Source organism: Hyperolius riggenbachi, chromosome 10, assembly GCF_040937935.1.
Source record: "Hyperolius riggenbachi isolate aHypRig1 chromosome 10, aHypRig1.pri, whole genome shotgun sequence".
Lineage (NCBI taxonomy): Eukaryota > Metazoa > Chordata > Amphibia > Anura > Hyperoliidae > Hyperolius > Hyperolius riggenbachi.
The window spans coordinates 236,447,548-236,475,367 of record NC_090655.1 but is presented as its reverse complement, the minus strand read 5'-3'; the positions used below and the strand labels follow the sequence as shown (position 1 = coordinate 236,475,367).

The window sequence follows — 27,820 nt, the reverse complement described above, 5'->3', positions numbered from 1 at the left end:
TCTCATCAGATCTGACAACAATGTCAGAAACACCTGATCTGCTGCATGCTTGTTCAGGGTCTATGGCTAAAAGTATTAGGCCTGAAACACACCAGAGGAGTTTTTCTGAGCGTTTTGAGTTTTTAAATCTGCTGCTAAGGTTATCCTATGTGTCTGTGCACACTGGAGCAATGAGGTTTTCTAAAAAAAACCATAGCATTACATTGGGAAGAGCTTTTGAAACCTCTAAAAGCTCTTCCCAATGTAATGCTATGGGGTTTTTTACAAAACCTCATTGCTCCAGTGTGCACAGACACATAGGATAACATTAGCAGCAGATTTAAAAACTCAAAACGCTCAGAAAAACTCCTCTGGTGTGTTTCAGGCCTTAGAGGCAGATGATCAGCAGGACAGCCAGGCAACTGGTATTGCTTAAAAGGAAATAAATATGGCAGCCTCCATATCCCTTTTGCTTCATTTGTCCTTTAAAACGATACCACATGTGCCTCATTTAGCAACAAACTGGTGGTGCAATCTCCACAACCATGCTGGAGGAATATACACGTCCAGTTTTCATTAAGTGGTTAAGAGTGGTATCGCCCTGCAGGCAAAACAGTGTAGTAGGGTGTGAGAATCACAAGACTGGAAGAACAGAAAGACAGACAAGTTTCTGAGCCGCCAAAACAGTTCTCATAAATTGTATTAAATCCGCGAGTTTAGCCCTTTGCGGGAAATCGCCTGTAAGACATTCTCATCTTATATGCACACTAGTGGCCTAAGCCCGTTTAAAAACAGGCTAGGTCCGTTCCTAATGCACGCGTGCGCGCACCCGCCGCGCACCTGTTGCGCCCGCCCCTCCTGGCCCAGTCCTCCTCCGGATCTCGGCGGTGTCTCTGCGTCTTGTCCCTGCACATGCACAGTGCTAAAAAGCACTGACGGATGGATGGACGCAGCAACACAGGGATTTTATAGTATAGGACGCACTAAATTACAAATTAGACAAAAACAAAGCCGGGGGGGTGTGGCAGAAAGATATCAAAGTCAGAGTGCTCAAGAGCTACTAAAAGCCATTTTTAAGTGGACGGATACTTTAAAATTTCCTCATCTACTGTATATTCTACCAATGTTCACAGTTCAGTCCCCGTTATAAGAAGACAGCATGATTTTGTCAACGGCGACCGGGGATGTGCTTCTTCTCATGTAAATTTACACTTCCTCTAGTTGCAAAGCATCTCCCACACTTAGAACATGCAAAAGGACGTTCACCAGTGTGGGTTCTCTGGTGCCTAATAAGATCTTGTTTCTGAATGAATCCTTTCCCACACTCTGAACAGGAAAAAGGTCGCACACCTGTGTGGCTCATCTGATGTAAATGAAGATGCCCTTTCTCGATGAAGCGTTTCCCACACTCTGAACAGGGAAAAGGGCGCTCGCCAGTGTGGATTCTCTGGTGGGCAAGAAGGGGTCCTCTAGAAATAAACCCTTTGCCACACTCTGAACATGCAAAAGGACGCTCGCCTGTGTGGGTTCGTTGGTGTACCAGAAGATACCGCTTCTCAAAAAAAACTTTCCCGCACTCCGAGCACGTAAATGGAGGCTCCCCCGTGTGGGTCTGCTGGTGCAAAACAAATTCTCTGTGTTCAGTAAACTCTTTCCCACAATATGAACACGAGTAAGGGCTCTCCCCACAGTTAGTTTGCTGGTGTAAAAGAAAGTCTGCTTTTTTAGTAAAACTTTTCTCACACTTTGAACATTTATAAGGCCGATCTCCGTTGTGAGTCATCTGGTGTCTGAGAAGGTCTCCTTTATAAAAGAAACCTTTCGAGCAGTCTGAACATGAAAATGGACGCTCGGCACTGTGGATGCGCTGGTGTTTACGAAGGCGTCCGTTCTCCATGAAACATTTTCCGCACACTGAACAAGAATAAGGGCGCTCGCCACTGTGACCTTTCTGGTGTCTGTGAAGGTCCCCTTTCTGGATAAAAGTTTTCCCACATGTTGCACATGAGAAAGGTCTCTCACCAGTGTGGATTCGCTGGTGCTTACTGAGGGAGTCTTTACGACGGAAACTCTTCCCGCACTCTGAGCATGAGTGAGGACGTTTAGATTCATGAACCCGAAGGTGTGTGAGTAGAGTTTTATTGTGCTTGAAGCATAAACCACACCGAGTACAAAGGAACGGCTTCTCCTCATTATGAACCTTTAGATGGTAATTAAGGCTGGCCTTATGAGAGAAGCATCTGCTGCATTTGGAGCATGAGAAGGGCTTTTCCCCCGTGTGAAGTCTCTGGTGTAGGAGAAGACTTGACCTTCTTGTGAAGGACCTGTTACAATCTAAACATGAAAATGGCTTCTCTCCACTGTGGGTTCTCAGGTGTCTGAATAGATTTCGCTTTCCTCTAAAACATTTTCCACACTCTGGGCATGGATAAAAAAGCTCTTGTAAGGGCACCTTTTGGTCTCCAGGAAAAGATGTTCCAGGAACAAAGTCATGAACTAATTCCAGACACTGAAATGGCTTATCGTCTCCAGTGGTGGCACCATCTGAGCTAGAAGATGACTCCTTCAGAACAGACAACTCTACTGATCCAGCCATACTTCTGTACTCTGGGTCCACATTAGGTATATTATTGTGGGATCTATTAGACAATTCCTTCAGATGAGAAGAATCGATACAGTGCATTGTATCATAACATTTTTGATGGGCGTTTTCAGTAGTGGGGTTTCCTCCTGGAGAACCTTTAGTAACACCATTGTCTTCTCTAGCAGTATGTGGACATGTAAAAAAGTGTCTCTCCAAGGTGTTCTCAACATAACGTCCATCTGTCAGAAACCAAGGGAATAAATAAATAAATAAATAAATTGCTAATCAAGAATAGGAAGAAGAACAAAAGTCAAGCCAGTGGATTGTGGTGAAGCTACAAGGAGTGGAGTTGTAACTGCTTACATCTATTTTCTTTGCTTGAACCCTGTACATCTGATTTGTGCCCCTATCATTTCACTGAATCAGTTGTCCCCAATGTCACCAACAATCTACTGACTGCATGAGCCATTAGCCATGTCTCCATGCTTTCTTCAGCATATGAAACCACTGATCAATTTGAGCTTCATATAATTACCATACTCATATATTGGCCAAATTCTTCACCACAAAAATGTGCTGAAAAGTTACCCCTTCAGCTTATACGTCAGGCAGTGGAGTGTATGGATCGTGCAGCACCGACCCTTACCAGCTGCCTTCCTGGTGTGTCTGTGCCAATCAGACATCCTGCCATAGGTTGAGAGCTCTAGTACCTAGTGCTGCCTCTTGTGGAGTGAACAACGTGTCAACAGTGCTGGTGCAATGGTCGGGGATGCTTCCTGTGTGCTGAAGCAGTGTTCTGGTATTCTTCACTGTCTCATATCTATGACGCCATTTAGTGGCGTCTTAAGAGACAGCAATTGCTACATAGGAAGTATACCGGAACACTGCTTCAGCTATGACACGCGCGCCTCTCCACAAGCCAGTGGGCACAGCCACAGCGGCCACCATGTGCAGGGGTATGAGGCGACGTTTCAGACAGGAAGCATTCCCGACCATTTCACTAGTGCTACTGACACGTTGCTCACTCCACCAGGTACTACAGTGCTCAGCTTGTGGCAGGGGTCTGAGGGGCACAGAAACACCGGGAAAGCAGCTGGTAAGTGTTGGATCCGTGCTACATGATCCATACCCTCCACTGCCCCTACGCGCCATGATTGCTTTTATCGCCAGGAGGGGGGAGGCTGCTTGATGGGGGCACATCTGGCTATGAGAAGGGAGGCTGCCTTAAACTGGGGGAGAACATCTGACTATAGGGAGGGAGGCTGCCTTAAACTTGGGGGGGCATCTTGCTATAGGGAGGAAGGCTGCCTTAAACTTAGGGGGGGGGGCATCTTGCTACAGGGAGGAGGGCTGCCTTGAACTGGGGGGGGGGGGCATCTGGCTATAGGGAGGTGGGCTGCCTTGAAATGCGGGCACATCTGGCTATGAAGAGGGGGCTGCTTAGAAGTTAGGGTACATTTGGCCATAAGAAGGGGGTTCCTTAAACTGGGGGGGGCACATCTGGCTATGGGGAGAGGGGCTGCCTTGAGCTGGGGGACACATCTGGCTATGGGGAGGGGGACTTCCTTGAACTGAAGCACATCTGGCTATTTATACTGGAAAGGCGGATGCCTATTACTGAGGGCACATCTGTCTGTTTATACTGTGGAGGGGGCCATACTGGGGAGGGGACTTATACACAAGTCTGTTACTTTTTTCTGTTTGTTTTTTTTTGAAGGGGAAGTGGATAGCTTGGCTTATACATGAGTATATACAGGTATGACATCTTAAAGCGGACCCAAGCCAAACATTTTTTTAATTCAAAATATTTAGTTGCACCACTCTGATACATACAAAGATAAATAAACACGCATTCAAGCCTATGAGCATTTTAGCGCATGCTTTTCACCCTTCTCTTTTCATAACTAGGCTTATACAGGTGGCAGCTATTACTTCTGAGCTTAGTAGGAGGTTTTAGATTATGGGTGTGTTTATCATCAGCTACCCTCCCTCACAGGGGCATTGTCTATGTGAAATCTCACACAAGCTGAGATCACCTCCCCTGTGACATCATCAGTAGCAGCCTGTGTTTTGTTTTTTTATCTCCTCCACCAGTCTGCCGGATTCTGTCTCGGCAATATGAAAGGAAGGGAGGGGTTCCTCCAATATTCGTAAAATATTTTATATTTGTCATCACGCAGCTGAAAAAGGGCTGCTATTTATTATTATAAGTTAGAAAATAGACTTTATTTCTGAAATCTTGTATTTTTAATTTGGGTCCACTTTAAGGACTTAACATATTCTTGGATTCACACTAATCTGTCTGATCATACATACATAGCTTCCTACTCACACACACTAACTTTTCCAAACCTGCAGTCTGTTTGTGTGCCACAAGATTCTGTTGTTAGACCCCTTCACATCTCTATTTTGACAACTAGTTCATGCATTTGGATTTCAGTATCACTTCTTTAAGACCCAAATCTACCTCCACTCAATTTTTTCATACTCTTGACAGTGAAAAAGACACTTGCTTACTTTTTACCACCTCTTTCTGCTCCTCTGCCTGTAATTCCCTGAAATGTAAATACTACTTAATAACCTCAACTCACCAAGCCAACTGCTTTGAGTGTCATTGATGCTGCAAATAGACCTCCTGTCCCTAATCATCCCTTCTGTACATATAATACTACTAAAATCCACACCATTCTCCTTTGTGGCTACCAGATTACAGACTGGCACATCTTCAGTCCCTACTGACCTGAGCCACTTGCCTTACTCACCTGTCCTCCTGCCCCTCTCTGCCAAGTACTCCGCCGGCTACCAATTCCTCAGAGTCACAAATTCTGAAACCTGTACTCTGACTTAACCAAAAATTATCACAAGCAGCTCCTCTTTTCTGGAACCCTCTCCAGTCATTCTTTGAGCCTAGAAACCTTGTAAAGCACCATTGAAAGACACTTTCATTGTGCAGATAGTCAAAGAGATCAAAATAATTCCAGCTTGCTTGTATATTCCATGCAAATTGCATGCAGCCTGTGATGCCACAATTATTTGTACCACATTAACCATTGTTATGCATAGGAGCGCATAGAGTTTACATTAAAAGTTACAGAATTTGATGAGCCCTGACTGCAACAACATACATGGAGGAGGTGCCTCAATAGAGATGAAATGCTTAAAGAGACACTGAGGTGCTTTTTTTTTTTACCTTATTTGGTATGCAGCCAGCTTCAGCATTAAATTCCAAGCGATTTGCCTCATTCTAGTGGCCGAACAAGTTATTTATGCCCAAGAAATAGCCCAGGAAAGTACCGCGACTTTCCTGGCTTGCATATTTTTTCTTCCTGGAAGAGGTAGAGCTGTGCGCAGTAGCTCTGCCTCCTCTCCAGTCAATCTCCACCTCTCCCTGCCTCTCTCAGTCTTCTTTCACTGAGAGGGGTGGGGAGAGGCGAAGATTGACTGGAGAATAGGTGGAGCTATTGTGTACAGCTCTGCCTCTCCCGGGCTGCAGAATCTGCAACTTGTTAAGTCGTGGAACTTTGCTGGGCAATTTCTTGGGCATAAATAACTCATTCGGGAATGCAGCGAATCCGTTTGGAATTCACTGCTGAAGCTGGCTGCATACAACAAGGTAAAAAAAAAAAGACACTTCAGTTTCTCTTTCAAAACTGTTTCAAAAGTATAACTTACCTTAACAATGGACAAATGCCAATAGCTGTAAGAATAATACAAAGGGTTTATTTATCACTTGACAACACATTTTGCAGGTGTTTCCCCGCTTCCTCAAGGCAATAAAAAGTGTATTTAGGTAAAAAGAAAATGGCTAGGAGCTCCTAAACGTGGTGAAGCTGTGATTTTACAACGCCGTGCCTCAGGCCAGAACGGTTCCCCTAGATGCCAGGGTCTTTCCTATTCATTGACAAATATCCATCGTATTCACTTTATACACACTGGATGTGAGATATCCCTGTATTTACTGCTCATTCCTTACCCACACTGATGTCCATAGAAAGTACTTCCTCTTTAATGGTCTTCAGTATTGCGCTCTCCTCCATAAACGTCTCCTCTTCTTCTTCTTTAACTGTCCTCATCATGTTCCGCTTTTCCATAGACTGCTGATCACTCCTCACATATGTCTCTTCTTCCTCCTCTTTAATTGTCCTCATCATGTCACCCTCCTCCATAGACTGCTGGTCACCCCTCACGTATGTCTCCTCTTCTTCTTGTTTAATCTTCCTTTTTATGTTAATTAGCTCTTCACCCTAACCCCGGAAAATAACAAAAATACAAAGGACATATTTTCAAAGTCAGTTCCTTTTAGTGCAACCTTCCACTCACATAGAAAGACTCAAAGTGTGTATGTGTATATATATATATATATATATATATATATATATATATATATATATATATATATATATATATATATATATATATATATATATATATATATATATATATATATATACACATATATACACATATATACATATACACATACATCTATATATATATATATATATATATATATATATATATATATATATATACACAGACAGACAGACAGACAGACAGATAGATAGATAGATAGATAGATAGATAGATAGATGGATAGATATGTAATCCAGCAGAAAAATATAATCTGTAGACCCTCAGTTTTCATCTACCTTACAACGGCGGGCGTAGTTATGGTCTTCCAATGTACAAACTCGAGAATAAAGAGGACCTGTGCATTTCTTTGGTGGGTTTCTGTTACTGGATCCATCTGTAGGAAACAAACACTGCCTGATTACATTGTGTCTATGTGATTATGAGATGATGGGGGATCTAGGTGCTCCCTCCATACTACTCTCTCCTTTACAAGAAATGAAAGTCTCCTCTTACCCGGTGATGCCAGAGGCGGCTGTTTCTCAGTTGTGGCGTTTTTGGGTCCTTGTAAATCCGGCCACTTCTCTATCTCAACTTCTTCCTCTTCATCTTTGATTTCTTCTTTAATGGTAATATTGATAGCATTCAGAGTTTGACTCTGCAAGTATAAAGGATAGATATTAATAGTAACAAGTCCATCAGTGGACATATTGTACTATAATCAGCATGGATTATCCATCCAGCTTCTACCTGAGGATGGGGTGGGACCCTCTGATCTTCCACCATAATGTTTTTCTGATTCTTCAGTCCTTCCAGGCACTCCATCTCCTCCTAAGATAAAAGGAATTTGCATCGGTGAGACAAAATGCAGGAGAGAAAGACATTTAGCATAAGGAAGGGGCCAAATGCAATTAAATTTTTTACCCGAGTTTTCTCCTAGGTGATATTTTCACAACTTGTCGTAAAATGTCTTTTAAAGAGACACTGAAGCGAGAATAAATCTCGCGTCAGAGCTCATAGTTAGCAGGGGCACGTGTGCTCCTGCTAAAACGCCGCTATCCCGCGGCTAAACGGGGGTCCCATCACCCCCAAACCCCCTCCCCCCGCAAAATCAACAACCAAATTGGTCGTAGATTTTGCTGCTCCTAGAGGCAGGGCTAACGACTGCAGCCCTGCCTCTAGTCGCGTCTATCAGCAGCGCATCGCCGCCTCTCCCCCACCCCTCTCAGTGAAGGAAGACTGAGAGGGGCGGGGGAGAGGCGGAGATGCGCGCTGACAGACGCGCGTGGGGCAGGGCTGCGGCGGTTAGCCCTGCCTCAACCAGGAAGAGATCCCCGGCTCGGAGGGGATTTGTGAGGTAAGGGACCCCCGTTTAGCGGCCCCTGCTAACTATGATTTCTGAAGCGAGATTTATTCTCGCTTCAGAGTCTCTTTAAGTCACCAGCAAGCAAGAAAATACTCAGAATAAATTTGATAGTAATTTTTTCATCAACTTTTGGGTACTTTTTCAATAGTAAAATGCTGTTTACAGAGAAGATGAAAATTATCTCCCAGGAGATAACTGAGGTGAAAAAATGAATTTCATATGGGCCAAGGTGTGCAATCATTTACTAATGCTGCAAATGTTTGAGACAAGTGATCTGTGATGTCAAAGTAGGGAAAGAAAATTTTCAAGAACTGGTCCTAAAGCATGCAGATGTGACTATAGACAGGCACTATACAGACTATCAAATATAAATACTAATTAATGATAATAAATAATAATAATACAAGATGGGATCCCACCCAAAGGGCCACAACTTCATCTTGGATTTGTAAGAGAGTCCAAACCTTACTAGCTATGGATAATGGATTGCATGGGTGGGTGCTCACATGGATGGATTCATACCTGGTCAGCTGCTGAACCATTTCTTGGAATGCATGGCAGAAGGCCAAAGGACAAGTAGAACGTACCCACTCTGGAGTTCAAAGGTCTCTTCAACAGACCTCCACAACTGTTATACCATATTATATTGATACACTACCCCTCTGGCTGAGACTATCAAAGTATGAACCAAGCCTTAAAGCCTAGTACACACCTTCAATTTTGATTTGCCAATCACCGACCAATTTTAACATCTCAATGGAGTATGAGAGTGAACAGATATTAAATACTATGAGCAGATTGTGTAGGTAAACCCTAATATTACATGGAGGTGGTAAAAGTGGTCAGTGATTGGCTAACAATAATTGAAAGTATGTGCAGGCTCTAGGGTGCGTACGCACATTCAATTCTGATTGGCCAATGAAAGGCCAATTTTACCACCTCCATGGAGTATGAGGGCTAAGAGACTGCGAATACTATGAACAGATTGCGTAGGTAAGCTCTCATACTCTCAGGAAATTGGCAAAAGTGGCTAATCAAAATTGGATGTGTGTACACACCCTTAGGTTATTATTATTATTATTATTTATATAGGGCTGGCAGCCCAGCCAGGTCAACATCTGCAAGGATTTTGTAAGTTCTCCCCGTGTCTGCGTGGGTTTCCTCCGGGCACTCCCGTTTCCTCCCACATCCCCGAAACATACAGATAAGTTAATTGGCTCCCCCCCCCCCCCCCCTAAAAATTGGTCCTAGACTACGATACATACATTACACAAAACATTGTGAGCGCCTCTGAGGGATAGTTAGTGACTAGACCAGGCATGGGCAAACTTGGCCCTCCAGCTGTTGAGGAACTACAAGTCTCACAATGCATTGCAGGAGTCTGACAGCCACAGTCATGACTCATAAAGGCAAATGCATTGTGGGATTTGTAGTTCCTTAACAGCTGGAGGGCCAAGTTTGCCCATGCCTGGACTAGACTATATGTATATACTTTGTACAGCGCTGCGGAAGATGTTGGCGTGATATAAATAGTAAATAATAATAATAATTTTCCACAGCGCTGTGCAGAGTTTACTGTCTAGTCCCTTAACTGTCCCTCACAATCTAATCCCTACCATGGTCATATGTCCATGTATGTATCGTGTAGTGTATGCATCATAGTGTAAGGACAATTTTTAGGGGGAAGCCAATTAACTTATCTATATGTTTTTGGGATAGAAACAGCAGCAAAAAAGAGAATTGGCTCTTGGGTGCATAAGAAACTCCACAAATCTTTATTTAAATACCACAATCACATAACAAATACATTTGTAAATACTAATAACCCTATTAACTATACCCCTTAAAAACAATAGGTAGGTCTCCCCAGGATAGAAGCATAGGGAATTGAGGCTGCAGTCCTCATAAAACCCTTGTAGCGCTATGAGACATACTCCACTGATTGATCAACCGGCAAAAAATCGCCAGGAAAGCGTGATACATTAGTCCCCTAACAACAGAGACAATGAGTGACAATCCAGTCATAAGGTGCAAAAAAAGGGGGGAGACTTTGAGGACGGTATCATATGAAAGAAGCTTGATGTTGAGTATATGTGCAACACACCCGCATCATAAAGGGGTAAGTTGCCAGAATGTGACCGACATAGAGATTATATGCATCCCTCCAGCTGAATCATGCAGATCCCATATGTGTGGATGGTAGCAGGTAATTAGTAGATGGAACAAAGGGTTAGCATGTGCGTCAAATAAAGAAAGTTCATCCAATATTGACTCTTTATGAGCCCCCAATCGCAGGGCTGTGAGACCATACCATGGATCAACAACGCTCAAAGCAAAGGATATGTTGGAAATGCGAGGTTGCAGTTTCTGTAGGTCAGCACATTATCAGCAAGCCATGCAAGCCATGCAATAGATCATAGTTGCCATCCTCACAAGGATGGCAACTATGATCTATTGCATGGCTTGCTGATAATGTGCTGACCTACAGAAACTGCAACCTCGCATTTCCAACATATCCTTTGCTTTGAGCGTTGTTGATCCATGGTATGGTCTCACAGCCCTGCGATTGGGGGCTCATAAAGAGTCAATATTGGATGAACTTTCTTTATTTGATGCACATGCTAACCCTTTGTTCCATCTACTAATTACCTGCTACCATCCACACATATGGGATCTGCATGATTCAGCTGGAGGGATGCATATAATCTCTATGTCGGTCACATTCTGGCAACTTACCCCTTTATGATGCGGGTGTGTTGCACATATACTCAACATCAAGCTTCTTTCATATGATACCGTCCTCAAAGTCTCCCCCCTTTTTTTGCACCTTATGACTGGATTGTCACTCATTGTCTCTGTTGTTAGGGGACTAATGTATCACGCTTTCCTGGCGATTTTTTGCCGGTTGATCAATCAGTGGAGTATGTCTCATAGCGCTACAAGGGTTTTATGAGGACTGCAGCCTCAATTCCCTATGCTTCTATCCTGGGGAGACCTACCTATTGTTTTTAAGGGGTATAGTTAATAGGGTTATTAGTATTTACAAATGTATTTGTTATGTGATTGTGGTATTTAAATAAAGATTTGTGGAGTTTCTTATGCACCCAAGAGCCAATTCTCTTTTTTGCTGCTGTTTCTACATTTCATGTTGGCACGATGCATAAGAAAAAAACTCATTTATGAATGATTCAAGCTACTTTGAGCTAAGTATCAATGACTAATAATAATTTTTTCTGGTCACTTCCCCAATTTTTTGAGGTGTTTAAATTTATGTTTTTGGGATATAGGAGGAAACCCACGCATACAAACTCCTTGCAGATGTTGACCTGGCTGGGATTCAATCCGGAAACCAGGCGCTGCAAGGCAAGAACACTAACCACTACGCCCCCATGCTGCCCAATCAGTCACCGGGGAGACCCCTGATAAACAGGTGCCAAAATGTTTGAATGCGGACAAGAGGCCTGATTGAGTTGTGGCTTCACATTCTGTTCTATAGCTTCTTAAGCCTGGTACACAATTGACTGCCCATTTACCACCTCCATGTAGCATGAGGGCCAACAGATTCTGAATATTATGAACACGTCATACTAATAATACTCTCATACAACATGGAGGTGGTAAAATTGGTCAGTGATTTGTCAAAATTGAAGGTGTGTACCAGGCTTTAGTTGGGACACAACATGTCTGTAGGATCTATTAAAAGTCAGCGCAGATCATAAGTGAATCCACTGTTTCACAATCAACTATATTTCACTATAGTGGTCATCCAGGCTTATAAATCCAAGTGGTAGACCATCACCCAGAGGATTAGAAGGAGCGTACCAGCTGCTGACAACCCACGTTATAAGGTTGTATGTCTCGCATTCAGTGGTAAGGGGGACCAAGAAACGACCAGGATCCAAACCTCCAACAATCCTTATTTTAGTTCAGGCATATCAACCTGAAGGCCAAAATCGACAAAACATGCAAATAAACGGCAGATATATACGGGGCCCAAGCAATGGGAAACCCCATAAAACATTGCGCTTGTATGCAGGTCCACAACCAGTAAGACAGTAAGAAGGTGCCGCCTGTCTCCTTCCCGACCGGTTTCGCAGACTTGTGTCATCAGGGGATGCATAGCGCTGCCCCCCATGTAGTGACATACTCCCTGCTGGGCAGGATATATGGCACTGGGATTCCGTCAGTCTGCACATGCACACCGCGATGCTCCGGTGTTTACACTTACTGCATTGTCCATAGACTTTCATTACTTCAAGCAGCGTTCATTAAGTGCACCGCAACGGACCTCAATAGGTGTGAAACTCTCAAAAGACTTTTATTGAGCTAAAATAGGGTAAGGCAACGCAAGTTTAACCTGCAAGTGTAAAAAGGGCCTTAAGAAATGTAGTAATGGACTAGTCCCATATAGTGGGGGAATCCACCACAGGTTGTGCTGTTTGTTCAAGAAACATGGCTTCCATCACACAGGAAAATCTGATTTACCTGCCCTACCTCCAATAGCACACGGAGTCGGCTAGCAGAGCAGCTCCACATATCGGGTGGTTTTTGGATTGCTTATCCCCGTTTGGTCACGGTGGATGTTGAGTGAGGAAGGTAGCTGGTTGAGGTAAGCTCCATAGCATCCAACTGTCCCAGTCCCTCTTTCTTGCTCATGTGTCCCTCTTTCAGTACTGATGTACAGATCTATGCAAATATATGTATTTTATCTACTGAAAAATGTATTTTATTGGCTCCAAACTTTATCCCCATTTTTAAAATTATATATTTCTTATTCTCAAATATACATGAAGTACATGAACTAGGATAAAAAGGACCAGCGTGTTTTGCATTATAAAACTTTTTTTTTTAATGAAATCTTCATTTTACAGCATGACTAGGGGTGTGGTACGGTCGTAGTTATGAGTGTGGCAAGGGTGTAGCTTAAGTGTCCCTCTTTCTTATTTCAGAATGTTGGGAGGTATGAAGCTCTATTTCATCTTATTCTTGTACTTGCAATACTTTATGCATTATTGTGATTGCGAATAAAAGGGTAACACACCAGAGGAGCGCTCCACTCCTTGTTGTTTCAACTTACTTCTAAACTTCAGAAAACATCTGAAGAAGAAAGAAAACCTTTGGCCTCTTAGGATACCATGAATGCTGATGATGATTACTGATTTGTCATTCAGTCTGCAGACTTGTAACTGGACAGTTTACAGGAGGGGAAGCACAGTGGGGTAAAAAGTGTGTTGAATTCAGATTGGAGGATGTTAAATAAGGTACACATGTCAGACCTATTGCCCTCTTTACAAAGTCAGAAAATGATCATCATCTCCTTATGCTGATGAATGTCAACATCATTTCATGTAATTCCATAGAGGAAGATATACTGTATATTCCAAAATCTTACAGGAACCTGCCACCCAGAGCCAACCACCTTCCTTTCTTACACTGTATAATGTCCCATAATTCCCAGCACTGCTCACCTCTTCCGCCAACAGCTCAATGATCTTGTTGGAGACCTCCAGGACCTTCTGTTTGGTGTTTCTCTTGAGCTTCAGGGAGTGAAGTGAAGGAATCGTAATTGTCATACGACCGCCAGACATCACAGGAGGAACCATCTGTATCGAAATAACTATTATGTTACATTTCTGGAGTTTTCCTCAGTTTTCTGGTCTGGTGTGTATTTTATCAATCGAGACTAGACAGAAGTCAAGTGACCCTCCCTGAATCAATCTCATGTCTCCAGTCAGGTGTGTGTTTTACTAACAGAAATAAGAGTGACTTCATGTGACCTCCCAGAATCCTCCTCTCTTCTTCAGTCAGGTCTGTGCTTTATTTATAGAGATAAGAGTGATGCTATATGACCTCCCTGAATCCTCCTCACCCCTTCATTCAGGTCTGTGCTTTTATAGAGGTAAGAATGTCATGTGACCTACCGTAATCCTTTTTACCTCTCCAGTCAGTTGTATGTTTTATTGATAAAGAGCAACATCATGTCACCCTTTCAGAACCCTCCTCAGCTCTCTGGTCAGGTTTGTTTCTATGAATGGAGATAATTTTTTCATTGTTTGACCCTCCCAGAATCCTCCTCACCTCTTCTGTCAGAAGGTAGATGATCTCCAAGGTGAGGTTTAATATCCTCTCGGTCATGTGACTCCAGCCCTCATTCATCATGTGACCTGTGCAGGATGCTATCCTCTGTGAAGCAATAATAACAATGTTATCTGGACAGTAAGCTCTCAGTTAAAACTGAAAGGACAACTGATTTTCAAAGTAATGCCCATGTTTTCCTATGGCACAGTTCCCACTTAACGGGTTTTAACTGAAATATTTTTTACAATGCACTGCTATGGAGAAGAAAAAAAAAATGCGTACTAACTGATTAAGTGTAAACAGGGCCTAAAGGTGGACACACACACCATCATTTTTTTGTTTTATTTTGATTCGATTCGAGCCTTCCATTCCAATTTTCCTACTGATTGGAAGATTCAATCAGAATATTTCGAGGTACCACACACACTATTTTCGAGATTGCCACAATTTCGAGATAAAAAATCATAAACTCCGAAAAAATTGGTTGGTTAGAAAAATAGAAAGAAAAAAGTAAATATATATAAATATTTGGTATGTACTGAATAGTTACACAAATTTCACAATCCATCACACACTATACAATTCTTGATAAATTTGGTCTGAATTTTCCAACATGTCCAATCTCAAAAAAGAAAAAAAAACAAATAAACAAAATAAAAAAAGAAACGGGAAATTTGATCAGATTTCTCGTTCGAAAACAAATAGAAGCTTTTGATTTTTCGGGACAACCAACTGTATTTATCGAATTGGTATAAAACTGGTGTGTGGCCACCTTAATGCTGGGAATACACTGCTCGATTCTGAGCCATTAAGATGGCTCGATAGATAATTTCCGACATGTCTCGATTCACCATTGAAGTTAATTGAAAAAAAGATAAGAAAAATTAGCGGAAGATAAAAGATTAGAGCGGGCAAAACGATTGGGCGCAGAATCAAGCATCAGAATTGACCCGTGTATTCCCACATTAAAACTCTGCAGAACAATTTTTTAAATCCAATGATAGACCACTGATAAGATAGGATCTCTTCCTGGATACTACAATGACAGGATGCTGGTTTACCCTATAAGGAGATCCTAGCAGAATTTGTCTGTTCATCCACTTTTAGCCCCGGCTGTTCTGGTAAGAGTGAGAAGGCAGTTATTCTGGTGACTCTATTGTAAAGGTAACTTATGGCATCCAGTACACTATCATAGCTGCTCCTGAAGTCTGCTCAGATGACAGAAGTGGTGCATCACTGAAGACCAACAGTGCAAAGGATCATGGGATTATAATTTCTACCCTTATTTTTCTGGATATCAGACGAGCAGTAAAACCCTTTCTTTACATGTAAACCCACCTAGCATTTTACCCTTCCTCTGCCCTTACAGCTACTCTGTATCTTTCTTCTCTGCTTTTAAAGTCACACAGCACATATTCTTTTTTCTACCTACACAGCCACTTAGTACTTATCCCCTTCTCTTCCGGTACAGGCACCCAGCAAATGTCTCCTTCTCAGACTGCATTATTTCTCAGCATTTATCTTTTTTTTCTGCCTGCCCACTAATCTGTCACATCCCTTTTCCACCTGCACAGCCACCAAGCACTTATCCCTGTCTTTTTCTGAACAACCTCTTTAGCTTCACTGCAGGCACAGCCACTCAGCATTGATCACCTTCTCTCCCTGCACAGCTACCCAGCACTTATCCCTTTCACTGCCTGCACAGCTTGCCAGCACTTATCCCCATCACTGCTTGCACAGCCTCTCACCATTTATCACCTTCTCTCCCTGCACAGCTACCCAGCACTTATCCCCATCACTGCTTGCACAGCCTCTCACAATTTATCACCTTCTCTCCCTGCACAGCTACCCAGCACTTATCACCATCACTGCTTGCACAGCCTCTCACAATTTATCACCTTCTCTCCCTGCACAGCTACCCAGCACTTATCCCCATCACTGCTTGCACAGCCACTCAGCATTTATCACCTTCTCTCCCTGCACAGCTACCCAGCACTTATCCCCATCACTGCTTGCACAGCCACTCAGCATTTATCACCTTCTCTCCCTGCACAGCTACCCTGCACTTATCCCTTTCACTGCCTGCACAGCCTCCCAGCATGTATCCCCTCCTCTGTCTGCACAGCTACCCAGCACTTATCCCCATCACTGCTTGCACAGCCACTCAGCATTTATCACCTTCTCTCCCTGCACAGCTACCCAGAACTTATCCCTTTCACTGCCTGCACAGCCTCCCAGCATTTATCCCCCTCCTCTGTCTGCACAGCTTGCCAGCACTTATCCCCATCACTGCTTGCACAGCCACTCAGCATTTATCACCTTCTCTCCCTGCACAGCTACCCAGCACTTATCCCCATCACTGCTTGCACAGCCACTCAGCATTTATCACCTTCTCTCCCTGCACAGCTACCCTGCACTTATCCCTTTCACTGCCTGCACAGCCTCCCAGCATGTATCCCCTCCTCTGTCTGCACAGCTACCCAGCACTTATCCCCATCACTGCTTGCACAGCCACTCAGCATTTATCACCTTCTCTCCCTGCACAGCTACCCAGAACTTATCCCTTTCACTGCCTGCACAGCCTCCCAGCATTTATCCCCCTCCTCTGTCTGCACAGCTTGCCAGCACTTATCCCCATCACTGCTTGCACAGCCTCTCAGTATTTATCACCTTCTCTCCCTGCACAGCTACCCAGCACTTATCCCTTTCACTGCCTGCACAGCCTCCCAGCATTTATCACCTCCTCTGTCTGCACAGCTACCCAGCACTTATCCCTTTCACTGCCTGCACAGCCTCCCAGCATTTATCACCTCCTCTGTCTGCACAGCTACCCAGCAATTATCCCCTTTACTGCCTGCACAGCAAATATCTCCCATTCAGACTGGGCGGTAATAGAATGGGATATTTGTAGCATGAATGTGCAGCTGACAAATCTGCAGAAATTCAGTGACATCATTATGAAACAGAATCTCCCACCTCCCAAAAGAATTTCCCAACATCTTGGGGAACCCATCCAGGCAGGAAAACTGAAGAAGCACATCTAAAAAGTTCAACCAGGAGGGAAGAAAATCACACAAGACAACTGCAGCTGGCCCTGAAAAGCTAATTCATAAAATGCAGATCACCTTGCTTTAAAAGAAAATGAATCACTTTACTGTCTTTCTTATTGCAATCAGATACAATGCTTTCATCAGCATTCTACCATTGCTGATCCCATACTACTATAATATACCTGTATGTGGCAGCAGTAATTAGTGATGGGAGACACAAGGAGTTACTTAAGGTAAATACAGAAAGATTTCTTATTACCTCCTCTGCTGCCAGTCCCAGATATGTCTCCTCAATTTCATCCCACTTTACCTCTAACCCCAAAGTTCCTGTCTGTACGACATCACTTCCTGCGAATGCCACCTTGTGGAGACCACAAGAACTGCAGCCTTTGTTTCCCACACACCCTTTCCCCAGGGCTTTAAATATCTTATACGTGAACAAAAACAATTAAAACCTTTTTTTTTTTTTTAACACCACCCTTGTCAGATCCTTTTTTAATGACACTCACTTCCTGTCCCCAGGACTTGGAAAGATCTAGGAAGTGAGGAACAGTCTCTCCAGTGGGGAAAGACACAACAGTTAAAAATCAAAGGAGATTCTAACCTCTTTCTATAGTACCCATAACTATAAGTGCACCTATACTTAAAGATGCCAATCAGCTGTACAATCTTGCCAAATCTATGGATAGTGATGGCCAAATGGTTTGCATAGCGAACTGTTCATGGCGAACAATAGCCATTTGCCAGCTCGCCTTAGTGGCAAACAGTACGTGCCATTCTCGTTGTCAGCACCATAGTTACCCATGGGGCAATTTTTTGACATTTTAAAGTCAGGAGGGGAGGATGGCCAATCTGAGCTGATCACCACCAGTACCTCCTCCACACCTCCCCCATAAAGGGCTAGGTCCTGTCAGCCATTTTACATTCTGTGTTAGTGTGTAGGGAAAGGAGCTGCTGCTAATACAGAGTGAGTGTTAGAGAGAGGTTGTATTGTATATTAATGTGTGGAGCTGCTTGCTAGTTGCTCGGTGCATCATTTAGGGACACCCAATAGCAGGGGCATTGCTAGCCCCAAAGATCAGTGGCACATGCCCCGGATCTAATCTGGGGTGCCCCGGATGTCCCCCCAGGCAGAGTCAACTGTGGTGCCTCAATGGCGGGCATGCTGGGAGCTGTGGTGCATCATTTGGGGGTATGCTGGGTGCTGTGGTGCCTCTATGTGGGCATACTGGGTGCTGTGATGCCATGCTGGGCACTGTGATGCCTCTATGGGGGCATGCAGGGAGCTGTGGTTCTTCTATGTGAGGCATGCTGGGAGTTGTGGTGCCTGAATGGTAGGAGCATGGGAGGGGGTCCACTAAAGGGTCAGGGAGTGCAATAGGGGAACTGGCAGATAACCTGGCAGCCCACCCAGCAGAAAGCCAGACCAGCCAGCACAGAAGGAAGGTAACTCTGCCTAGTTATGTTTAAAAAGACTGAAGCGAGTCTAAATTCACTTTTTTAACATGCAGTATAACCCCTGCTATACCGCCGCTATCTCGCAGCAAAACGAGGGTTTTATACCGCCCCAAATCCCCCCTGCAAAATCCACGACTTTCTTGGTCTTGGATTTTGCTGCTTATGGAAGCAGAGCTATGAGCTGCAGCTCTGCCTCCATGCGTGTCAATCGCTGCGTGGATCTCCGCCTCTCCCCTGCCCCTCTCTGTGAAGGAAGAGTGAGAGGGGCGGGGAGAGGCGGCGATCAGCGGGGATTGACGCACTGAGAGGCAGAGCTATAGCCATAAGCTCTGCCCCATTGGAAAGCGCTCCCTGGAGTTAGGAAAGGGGAATCAGGGGGGTATAAACCGCTCGTTTTGCCGCGGGATAGCGGCGGTTTAGCAGGGGTTATTGTTCTTAACATGACTGCATGTTAAGAAAGTGAATTTAGACTCGCTTCAGAGTCTCTTTAAAGGGATACTGTAGGGGGGTCGGGGGAAAATGAGCTGAACTTACCCGGGGCTTCTAATGGTCCCCCACAGATATCCTGTGCCCGCACAGCCACTCACTGATGCTCCGGCCCTGCCTCCGGTTCACTTCTGGAATTTCTGACTTTAAAGTCAGAAAACCACTGCGCCTGCGTTGCCGTGTCCTCGATCCCGCTGATGTCATCAAGAGCGCACAGCGCAGGCCCAGTATGGTCTGTGTCTGCGCAGTACACTCCTGGTGACATCAGCGGGAGCGAGGACACGGCAACGCAGGCGCAGTGGTTTTCTGACTTTAAAGTCAGAAATTCCAGAAGTGAACCGGAGGCGGGGCTGGAGCATTGGGGAGTGGCTGCGCCAACACAGGATGTCTGCGGGGGACCATTAGAAGCCCCGGGTAAGTTCAGCTCATTTTCCCCCGACCCCCCTACAGTATCCCTTTAAGTGACCCGTCCTATTTATGTGATATGCTGCTTTTCTTTGTATTAATGGAGAGGGGGGCTTCATCCAACATTTTTCTGGGCAAGCCTAAATAGACTGCTGTTAAGTTCATGTAAATTTGGCTCCACCCATGACTACACCCACATTCTGGAGCATGGCCACACCCATTTTCCAGATGATGTTCCCAAAAGTGCCCTGGATCTCTTAGGATCCTAGCGATGCCTCTGCCCAATAGTCCTTTTAAGGACTCATTCGTCAATACAGTGTGCTGTGAAGTTGCAATATATTTGTAGTGCACTAGCTAGGGAGGAATACTAATGCTGTGGCCTAAGCAGAGCCAGGACAAGGTCCTCCAGCACCCAAGGCTGAGACACCAAAGTGCGCCTCCCATCCCTCCCGCTCCAGCAGTCACACATTGATTGCTATTAGACTAAGAGGTGCCCCAGCGCCCCCAACACCTTAATCTCTAGTTATCTGGCTTGCAGTCACTGCCATGTATCCCCTTTTCTTATTTCTCTCTGCTTCAAACACAAAAAGGGGAATGATAGCTGAGTGAGTTGTGCGCCCCTCCTACACTGCGCCCTGAGGCTAGAGCCTCTCTCGCCTCTGCCTTGGCCCGGCCCTGGGCCTAAGCCTGCATGCTGTATTGTGCTGTAAAAAGTTGCTTAAAGCTAATGGCAGTCTGTTTAAAAAAAAAGAAACCACATACTTAACTAAGGAGAGGGTCCTAATGAGCCTTCCTTCTCCTCTCCCAGTGCCCTTGTTGTGGTGGCAGCTCCTCCGTTTAAATCCCCTGCCGCGGGGGACTTCGGAAGCCGAGTCCTTCTGAAGACAGCCCTCTCTCGCGCACTTGCGCAGTTTGGAGCGGCCCATCTTTGGGAGCACTCGGGCTCCCTGAAGCCTCCCTTCGGCGGCGGAGAGAGCAGTATTTGACTAATTTAGTCAAATACTGCTACGGGGGATCCGGTGCAGGAACGGGCCCCAGGAGAAGAGAGGGAAGGCTCATTAGGACCCAGAGCCTTCCGTCTCCTTAAGTATAAGGCTTTTTTTTTTAACTACGGTTCCCATTGACTTTAACAAGGTGCTGTGTGCCTCTAGAGATGGCCCGAACGGTTCGCCGGCGAACGGTTCCAGGAGAACTTCCGGTGGTTCACGTTCGCCATGTAACGCAAACTTTTCCGGAAGTTCAGTTCGCCCCCATAGTGCTCCATTAGGGTCAACTTTGATCCTCTACATCACAGTCAGCAGGCACATTGTAGCCAATTAGGCTACACTCCCTCCTGGAGCCCCCCCCCCCTTATAAAAGGCAGACAGCAACAGGCAGTGGACTCACTCGTGTGCCTGCAGTAATTAGCAAAGGGATAGCTGCTGGCAGACTCTCATAGGGAAAGATTAGTTAGGCTCTTGTAGGCTTGTTAGCTGGCTCCTGGCTGATTGTTATTGCTAAAATAGCACCCCTCAACAGCTCTTTTGAGAGCTAATGTTCTCCTGATGTGTTTTTTTTTTGTGTTGCCCACTGATATTGCATTATACAGCCCTATCTGTTGCAGCTGGACCTTGGTAATTGCTATTACTGTGCCAGCCAGGCCCTGCCTAACTATCTATACTGGGACACCTACTTATGCCTACCTAACTACTGGGGCACCTACTTACCTATATGGGGACACCTACCTACCTACACTAGAGCACCTACCTACCTATACTGGGTCTCCTACCTATGCCTAGCTAACTACTGGGGCACCTACCTATGCCTATCTACCTATACCGGGGCACCTACCTATGCCTACCTACCTATACTGGGGCACCTACCTATGCCTACCTACATACAAGAATATAATAAGGTCGTTGCTTCATTGTGGTCAGACCAAATTCGATCAGCTGGACAGTCACTGTTGTTCTGTCATTGAGCTACCTCAGCCCGGCAGCCATATGGGCTTGAAAACCACCACGGCCTGCACTCTCGCCATGATGCGCACCAGTCCAGCACAGCCGTCACTACACAAACAGCTGTTTGTGGCGCATTACACAGTGCGTTTGGTGTGTCAGTGTGAAGCAGTACTCTAATTACACTCCATGATTGATGTATACACATGCAAGATGTTTTAAAGCACTTTAGGCCTGCAATTTAGCATTCAATGTGATTTCTGCCCATAAAACTCTGCTTTGCGTCCAATCAAGATTTTTCCCCTAGACTTTTGGCCATGTGTCCCACTCCGCTATGCCCCCCTCCAGGTGTTAGACCCCTTGAAACATCTTTTCCATCACTTTTCTGGCCAGCATAAATGTTTCTATTTTTCAAAGTTCGCCTCCCCATTGAAGTCTATTGCGGTTCGCGGAAGTTCGCGAACCGAAAATCGGAGGATCGGGCCATCTCTATGTGCCTCCTGATACTTGTAGTGTACTGGCTAGGCACACTGCAAAAAAAAAAAAAAATAAAAAAAAAAAATATATATATATATATATATATATATATATATATATATATATATATATATATATATATATATATATATATATATACACTGTATACATACAGGGAGTGCAGAATTATTAGGCAAGTTGTATTTTTGAGGAATAATCTTATTATTGAACAACAACCATGTTCTCAATGAACCCAAAAAACTCATTAACCTCCTTGGCGGTTAATTTTTTTTTTAAATTGGCAAAAAAAACATTTTTTTTAATTTTTTTTTTGGTTTCATGTAAAGCTACCAGAGTGGTAGCTACATGAAACACCACTAGAGGGCGCATGTGGCCCTCTAGTGCGATCGTCGCCGGCATCAATGGCAAACAGGGGAGCGCGTATACAACGCGTTCCCGTTTGGCTTCTCCTGTCGCCATGGCGACGATCGGCATGACGTCATGGACGTCAGCCGACGTCCTGACGTCAGGCGCACTCGATCCAGCCCATAGCGCTGCCCGGAACTCATTGGTCCGGGCAGCGCAGGGCTCTGGCGGGGGGGGGCTCTTCTGCCGCTGCGTGCGGGCGATCGCCGCAGAGCGGCGGCGATCGAGCTGTGCGCGCGGCTAGCAAAGTGCTAGCTGCGCGCACAGCACTTTACATGACGAAAATCGCCCCACCAGGGGCTGAGATAGCTCCCTGCGCGGCATAGCCCGAGCTCAGCTCGGGCTTACCGCCAGGGAGGTTAATATCAAAGCTGAATATTTTTGAAAGTAGTTTTTAGTTTGTTTTTAGTTTTAGCTATTTTAGGGGGATATCTGTGTGTGCAGGTGACTATTACTGTGCATAATTATTAGGCAACTTAACAAAAAACAAATATATACCCATTTCAATTATTTATTTTTACCAGTGAAACCAATATAACCTCTCAACATTCACAAGTATACATTTCTGACATTCAAAACAAAAACAAATCAGTGACCAATATAGCCATCTTTCTTTGCAATGACACTCAAAAGCCTGCCATTTATGTATTCTGTCAGTGTTTTGATCTGTTCACCATCAACATTGCGTGCAGCAGCAACCACAGCCTCCCAGACACTGTTCAGAGAGGTGTACTGTTCTCCCTCCTTGTAAATCTCACATTTTATGATGGACCACAGGTTCTCAATGAGGTTCAGATCTGGTGAACAAGGAGGCCATGTCATTAGTTTTTCTTCTTTTATACCCTTTCTTGCCAGCCACGCTGCGGAGTACTTGGACGCGTGTGATGGAGCATTGTCCTGCATGAAAATAATGGCTTTTTGAAGGATGCAGACTTCTTCCTGTACCACTGCTTGAAGAAGGTGTCTTCCAGAAACTGGCAGTAGGACTTGGAGTTGAGCTTGACTCCATCCTCAACCCGAAAAGGCCCCACAAGCTCCTCTTTGATGATACCAGCCCAAACCAGTACTCCACCTCCACCTTGCTGGCGTCTGAGTCGGACTGGAGCTCTCTGCCCTTTACCAATCCAGCCACGGGCCCATCCATCTAGCCCATTAAGACTCACTCTCATTTCATCAGTCCATAAAACCTTAGAAAAATCAGTCTTGAGATATTTCTTGGCCTAGTCTTGACGTTTCAGCTTGTGTGTCTTGTTCAGTGGTGGTCGTCTTTCAGGCTTTCTTACCTTGGCCATGTCTCTGAGTATTGCACACCTTGTGCTTTTGGGCACTCCAGTGATGTTGCAGCTCTGAAATATGGCCAAACTGGTGGCATCTTGGCAGCTGCACGCTTGACTTTTCTCAGTTCATGGGCAGTTATTTTGCGCCTTGGTTTTTCCACACGCTTCTTGCGACCCTGTTGACTATTTTGAATGAAACGCTTGATTGTTCGATGATCACGCTTCAGAAGCTTTGCAATTTTAAGAGTGCTGCATCCCTCTGCAAGATATCTCACTATTTTTGACTTTTCTGAGCCTGTCAAGTCCTTCTTTTGACCCATTTTGCCAAAGGAAAGGAAGTTGCCTAATAATTATGCACACCTGATATAGGGTGTTGATGTCATTAGACCACACCCCTTCTCATTACAGAGATGCACATCACCTAATATGCCTAATTGGTAGTAGGCTTTCGAGCCTATACAGCTTGGAGTAAGACAAATGCATAAAGAGGATGATGTGGTCAAAATACTCATTTGCCTAATAATTCTGCCCTCCCTGTACAGCTGCCTTACACGTGATGTACCATTTCTCCAGACTGCTGGTTGTAGGATCTGAGTTACAGGAGAGGTTTCAGTGCTGTGCCGCACGTTTATTTTCTGTCACAAAGAAAGATGGACGAGAGTGATGCAGAAGTCATCTTGTCATCAGATGAGGGAGGGGAGCAAGCCACTGAAGGCAGACACTCAGACAGAAGTCCCCAGGTCACCACAAGGTGTAACATTCCTGCTATTGCGGCCTACTGTGAGATTGAATGTGAAAGCGATGATTGATGAAGAGGTGATGGGTGTGTCATCATGGGTGCCCACAAGAGTGGAACAGGAGTTCAGAGGGAGAGAGCAAGGGTAAGAAGAAGAGAGAGGTTGCAGGGGACAGGAGGCAAACAGCAGAGTGTTACTACATCACCAGGGTCAGCCAGCCACCGCACACGGTCACTGCTAGCGGTACTAGACCTGCTCAATAAGGGTCTTCAGTGTGGCAATATTTCCAGGCTGCTGATTTTTAATAACGCATATAGGGCTTGATTCACTAAACTGTGATAACTCAAATGTCACACCTTATCAAATATATCACACCTTATGAAAATATATCACACCTTATCAAAGATATCACACTTTATCAAAGTTAACACGCCTTATCAGAGTAGCATAGTGAGCGCTAAGAACCCGCAGGGGCTCAGGGCAGGTCGAGTGCCATTGCCAATTAGCAGGCATAAGTTCGAAGCACTTGCTATGCTAATCTGATAAGGTGTGTTCATTTTGATAAGGTGCGATATCTTTGATAAGGTGTGATATCTTTTCATAAGGTGCATTATTCCTGTTCATTAATTCCCAGGCTAGTTAGGTTTGCAATGCCGACTTCCTATGTGAATGTCTTGTACTGCTTAGCCTGTTAACAGTCCATACTCCTCCCCCTATGCCATCATCACACCCAGGAGGTAGTAAGGGAGGAGCTGGGAAAGGGCAACAACCAGTCTTACACAGTGAGCAAAACGATGACCCCACCCTCAGGATTCAGGAGGAAACAGAAGGAGGTAGTTTATAGGGTCATATGATGGCTCTGTCCCAATGAAGGAACTCCCACTTCCCTAACTTTTGTATGTTATTTCCCACAATGCAACAAGGTTCACAGACAGGAATCTGACATTAAACTGTTGGAGGGGTTAAACCACATTATCAGTCAAACAGACGTCCCTGATGCACTATGCAAATGCAACATGCATTGCTACCATAACACGCAATACTCCATGTGTCAACTCGGTATAGTGCGTGGCACTAAGGGTTAACGGCCAGTTCTCCCCCTGCACTAATAACAGTAAAATTGCCATGCGCTCCCTGCGCACCACAACTTTACCAGACTTTACTGCATCAAGCCCATAGTCACAAAAGGTCGGTAAACTTAATGTGTGCAGCTAGCACAAGTTACATTTTACAGGTTTTCCCAATTTACACAATGAACTGTTCCAATAGTGTGCGCCAACAGCGTACCTTGCTTCATACATGCAACACTAATGATGCTTGTATGACAGGCAAAGTAAACGTCGCATTTATAAAGTGACTCACGCTATTTGTGTAACTCGCTAAGTAAATTGTGTAAACTTAATTTATACTTTACCTCTCCTATGCAGTGCTGGGCCGAAATTACGCATGAGTGTAATTACGCATCGTAATTCAATGTAAATTTACGCGTAAGCGCTACGCGTAACTTACGGTCCTACGCGTAATTATTTACGCGTAAGCAGTAAAGTGGTATCGTAATTACACTGTCTACCGTAATTGCTAGGTATGCGTAATTTTACGAACACTTACGCGTAATTTTACGCGTAATTACTAACGTAAAAACTCCCCTTTTCTAAGAGTAGCCAATCAGTCAACATCCTAAGCAACCAATAGTATCGTCTCCCGCCCTTCAGTATAAGCGTACGTTTTGACGCATACGAATGATATGTACGCAATAACTGTCACATTGACGGCTATTGCGTACATATCGTCCGTATGCGTAAAAAAAAATACGCATTAATGGGTATTACGGCACTACGCGTAACATGGTAGTGTAAGCGCCTACATTACGGTATCCTTACGCGTAACTGCGTAAGTTTACGCGTAATTACAGTGATGTACCGTAGATAATTTCCTACGCCGTAACCGTAATTGTGTAAAATTACGCGTAATGATCCGTAAGCGTAGATTTTTCCATTACGACCAGCACTGCTCCTATGTCGCCCACTGCGCAGTGCCCATCCGTCTTAGGAAACCCCAGCTCGTCAATTAGCGCTATACACAGCGCCGGTGTATAGCACTTGGCGCATGTGTGATGTTGCGTTCATTGCTCATCCCGATATCGCTCACAGTTAACGCCACGCACCCAATAGACTATGATGGCCCGACATCTTGCTGCGTGTTCGGGCGATTAAGCATGTTCTTGGGGGCACCAATTTTCATCCGATTTGATAATAATTTTTGAATCGGATGGTGGATCGACCATCAAGTCAAGAGATGTCTGGCCACCTTAACATTCGGCACGACTCTCCGCCTCCTTCGCCGTCACCCAGTCTGCCCGTACCATATGGTGCATAAACCGCATGGCGCATGTGATGTCACACACATGCTTAGTGTCATGTGATACAGGCACTTGCAACAACAGCAGACACGAGGTGAAGGCAGAGAAGGCCGCGAGTCGTGCCAAGAGACAGGTGAGGCATTTAACATTTGGGGGGGACAGTGGCCATGGGTCCATCACATACATCGGTCATCGTGCTATTGCATGCCGTTACTGCCGCCCACCCAATCGATCACATGTGACCGAGATTTTCCAGCATGTCGGATCTATGCTTTCAACCAATTTCGGCACAAAATCAATTGAAACATCGATCGGGCGGTCATGTGTTGCAGCTGATTTTCATCCAACTTGTTCTGATAACATTATTCAATCGGATGGTCAATCGGACTGCAAAAACGGTAGATGTATGGTCACCTTTAAATATTGCTTTTAGTAAGATTTTTTTTGGTTTCCTTTAGCCCGTCATACTCTCTTATGGCTGAAGCCCACTAGAAACTGCAAATTGCATCACTTAGGGCTCTTTCACATTAGGGCAGACTTTGTGCGTTAACGCAAACGGCAGCCGTTTGCGTTAACCAAGGTAAGATGAAAGTCCATAGACTGTCATTTTACCTTTCACACTCGACGCTGCGTTTCGATGCGTTGCGGTTCTGATGCACCCGGGCGCAGTTTTTCCTCCAACGCACCCGCGAGCCAGCGTTTTCCGTCGGGTTTAATTACCAGCTACCGCCGCTGATTGCGTCGCACCGCAGATACCAGACGACAAGCCGCAGGCAGACAACGCGTGCAGGAGAACGGCTCCTGCTCGCGTTGTCTGATGTGAAAGAGCCCTAAGCATAAGGAATGCTGCC

At 44.8% G+C, this 27,820-nt stretch overlaps 1 protein-coding gene across 1 annotated transcript; it reads right to left on the bottom strand.

Moving 5' to 3' along the window:
• Positions 1–317: 317 nt before the first annotated feature.
• LOC137534922 (zinc finger protein 605-like) lies at positions 318–17,719 on the bottom strand. The gene is made up of 8 exons (XM_068256636.1): positions 17,667–17,719; positions 14,358–14,462; positions 13,748–13,882; positions 7,664–7,744; positions 7,430–7,571; positions 7,213–7,310; positions 6,537–6,807; positions 318–2,802 (listed from the first exon to the last, which is right to left on the bottom strand). The coding sequence occupies exons 2-8, from the start codon at positions 14,436–14,438 to the stop codon at positions 1,148–1,150; spliced, it is 2,463 nt and encodes an 820-aa protein (XP_068112737.1). The 5' UTR covers positions 14,439–14,462; positions 17,667–17,719; the 3' UTR covers positions 318–1,147.
• Positions 17,720–27,820: the final 10,101 nt, after the last annotated feature.

Excerpts from the sequence above, each read along its gene's own strand:
- LOC137534922 (XM_068256636.1), bottom strand. The coding sequence starts at position 14,438 with ATGATGAATGAGGGCTGGAGTCACATGACCGAGAGGATATTAAACCTC. Across the intron at positions 7,311-7,429 it reads GCCGCCTCTGGCATCACCGG|ATGGATCCAGTAACAGAAAC; the intron begins GTAAGAGGAGAC and ends TGTTTCCTACAG. Across the intron at positions 6,808-7,212 it reads ACTACGCCCGCCGTTGTAAG|GGTGAAGAGCTAATTAACAT; the intron begins GTAGATGAAAAC and ends TTCCGGGGTTAG.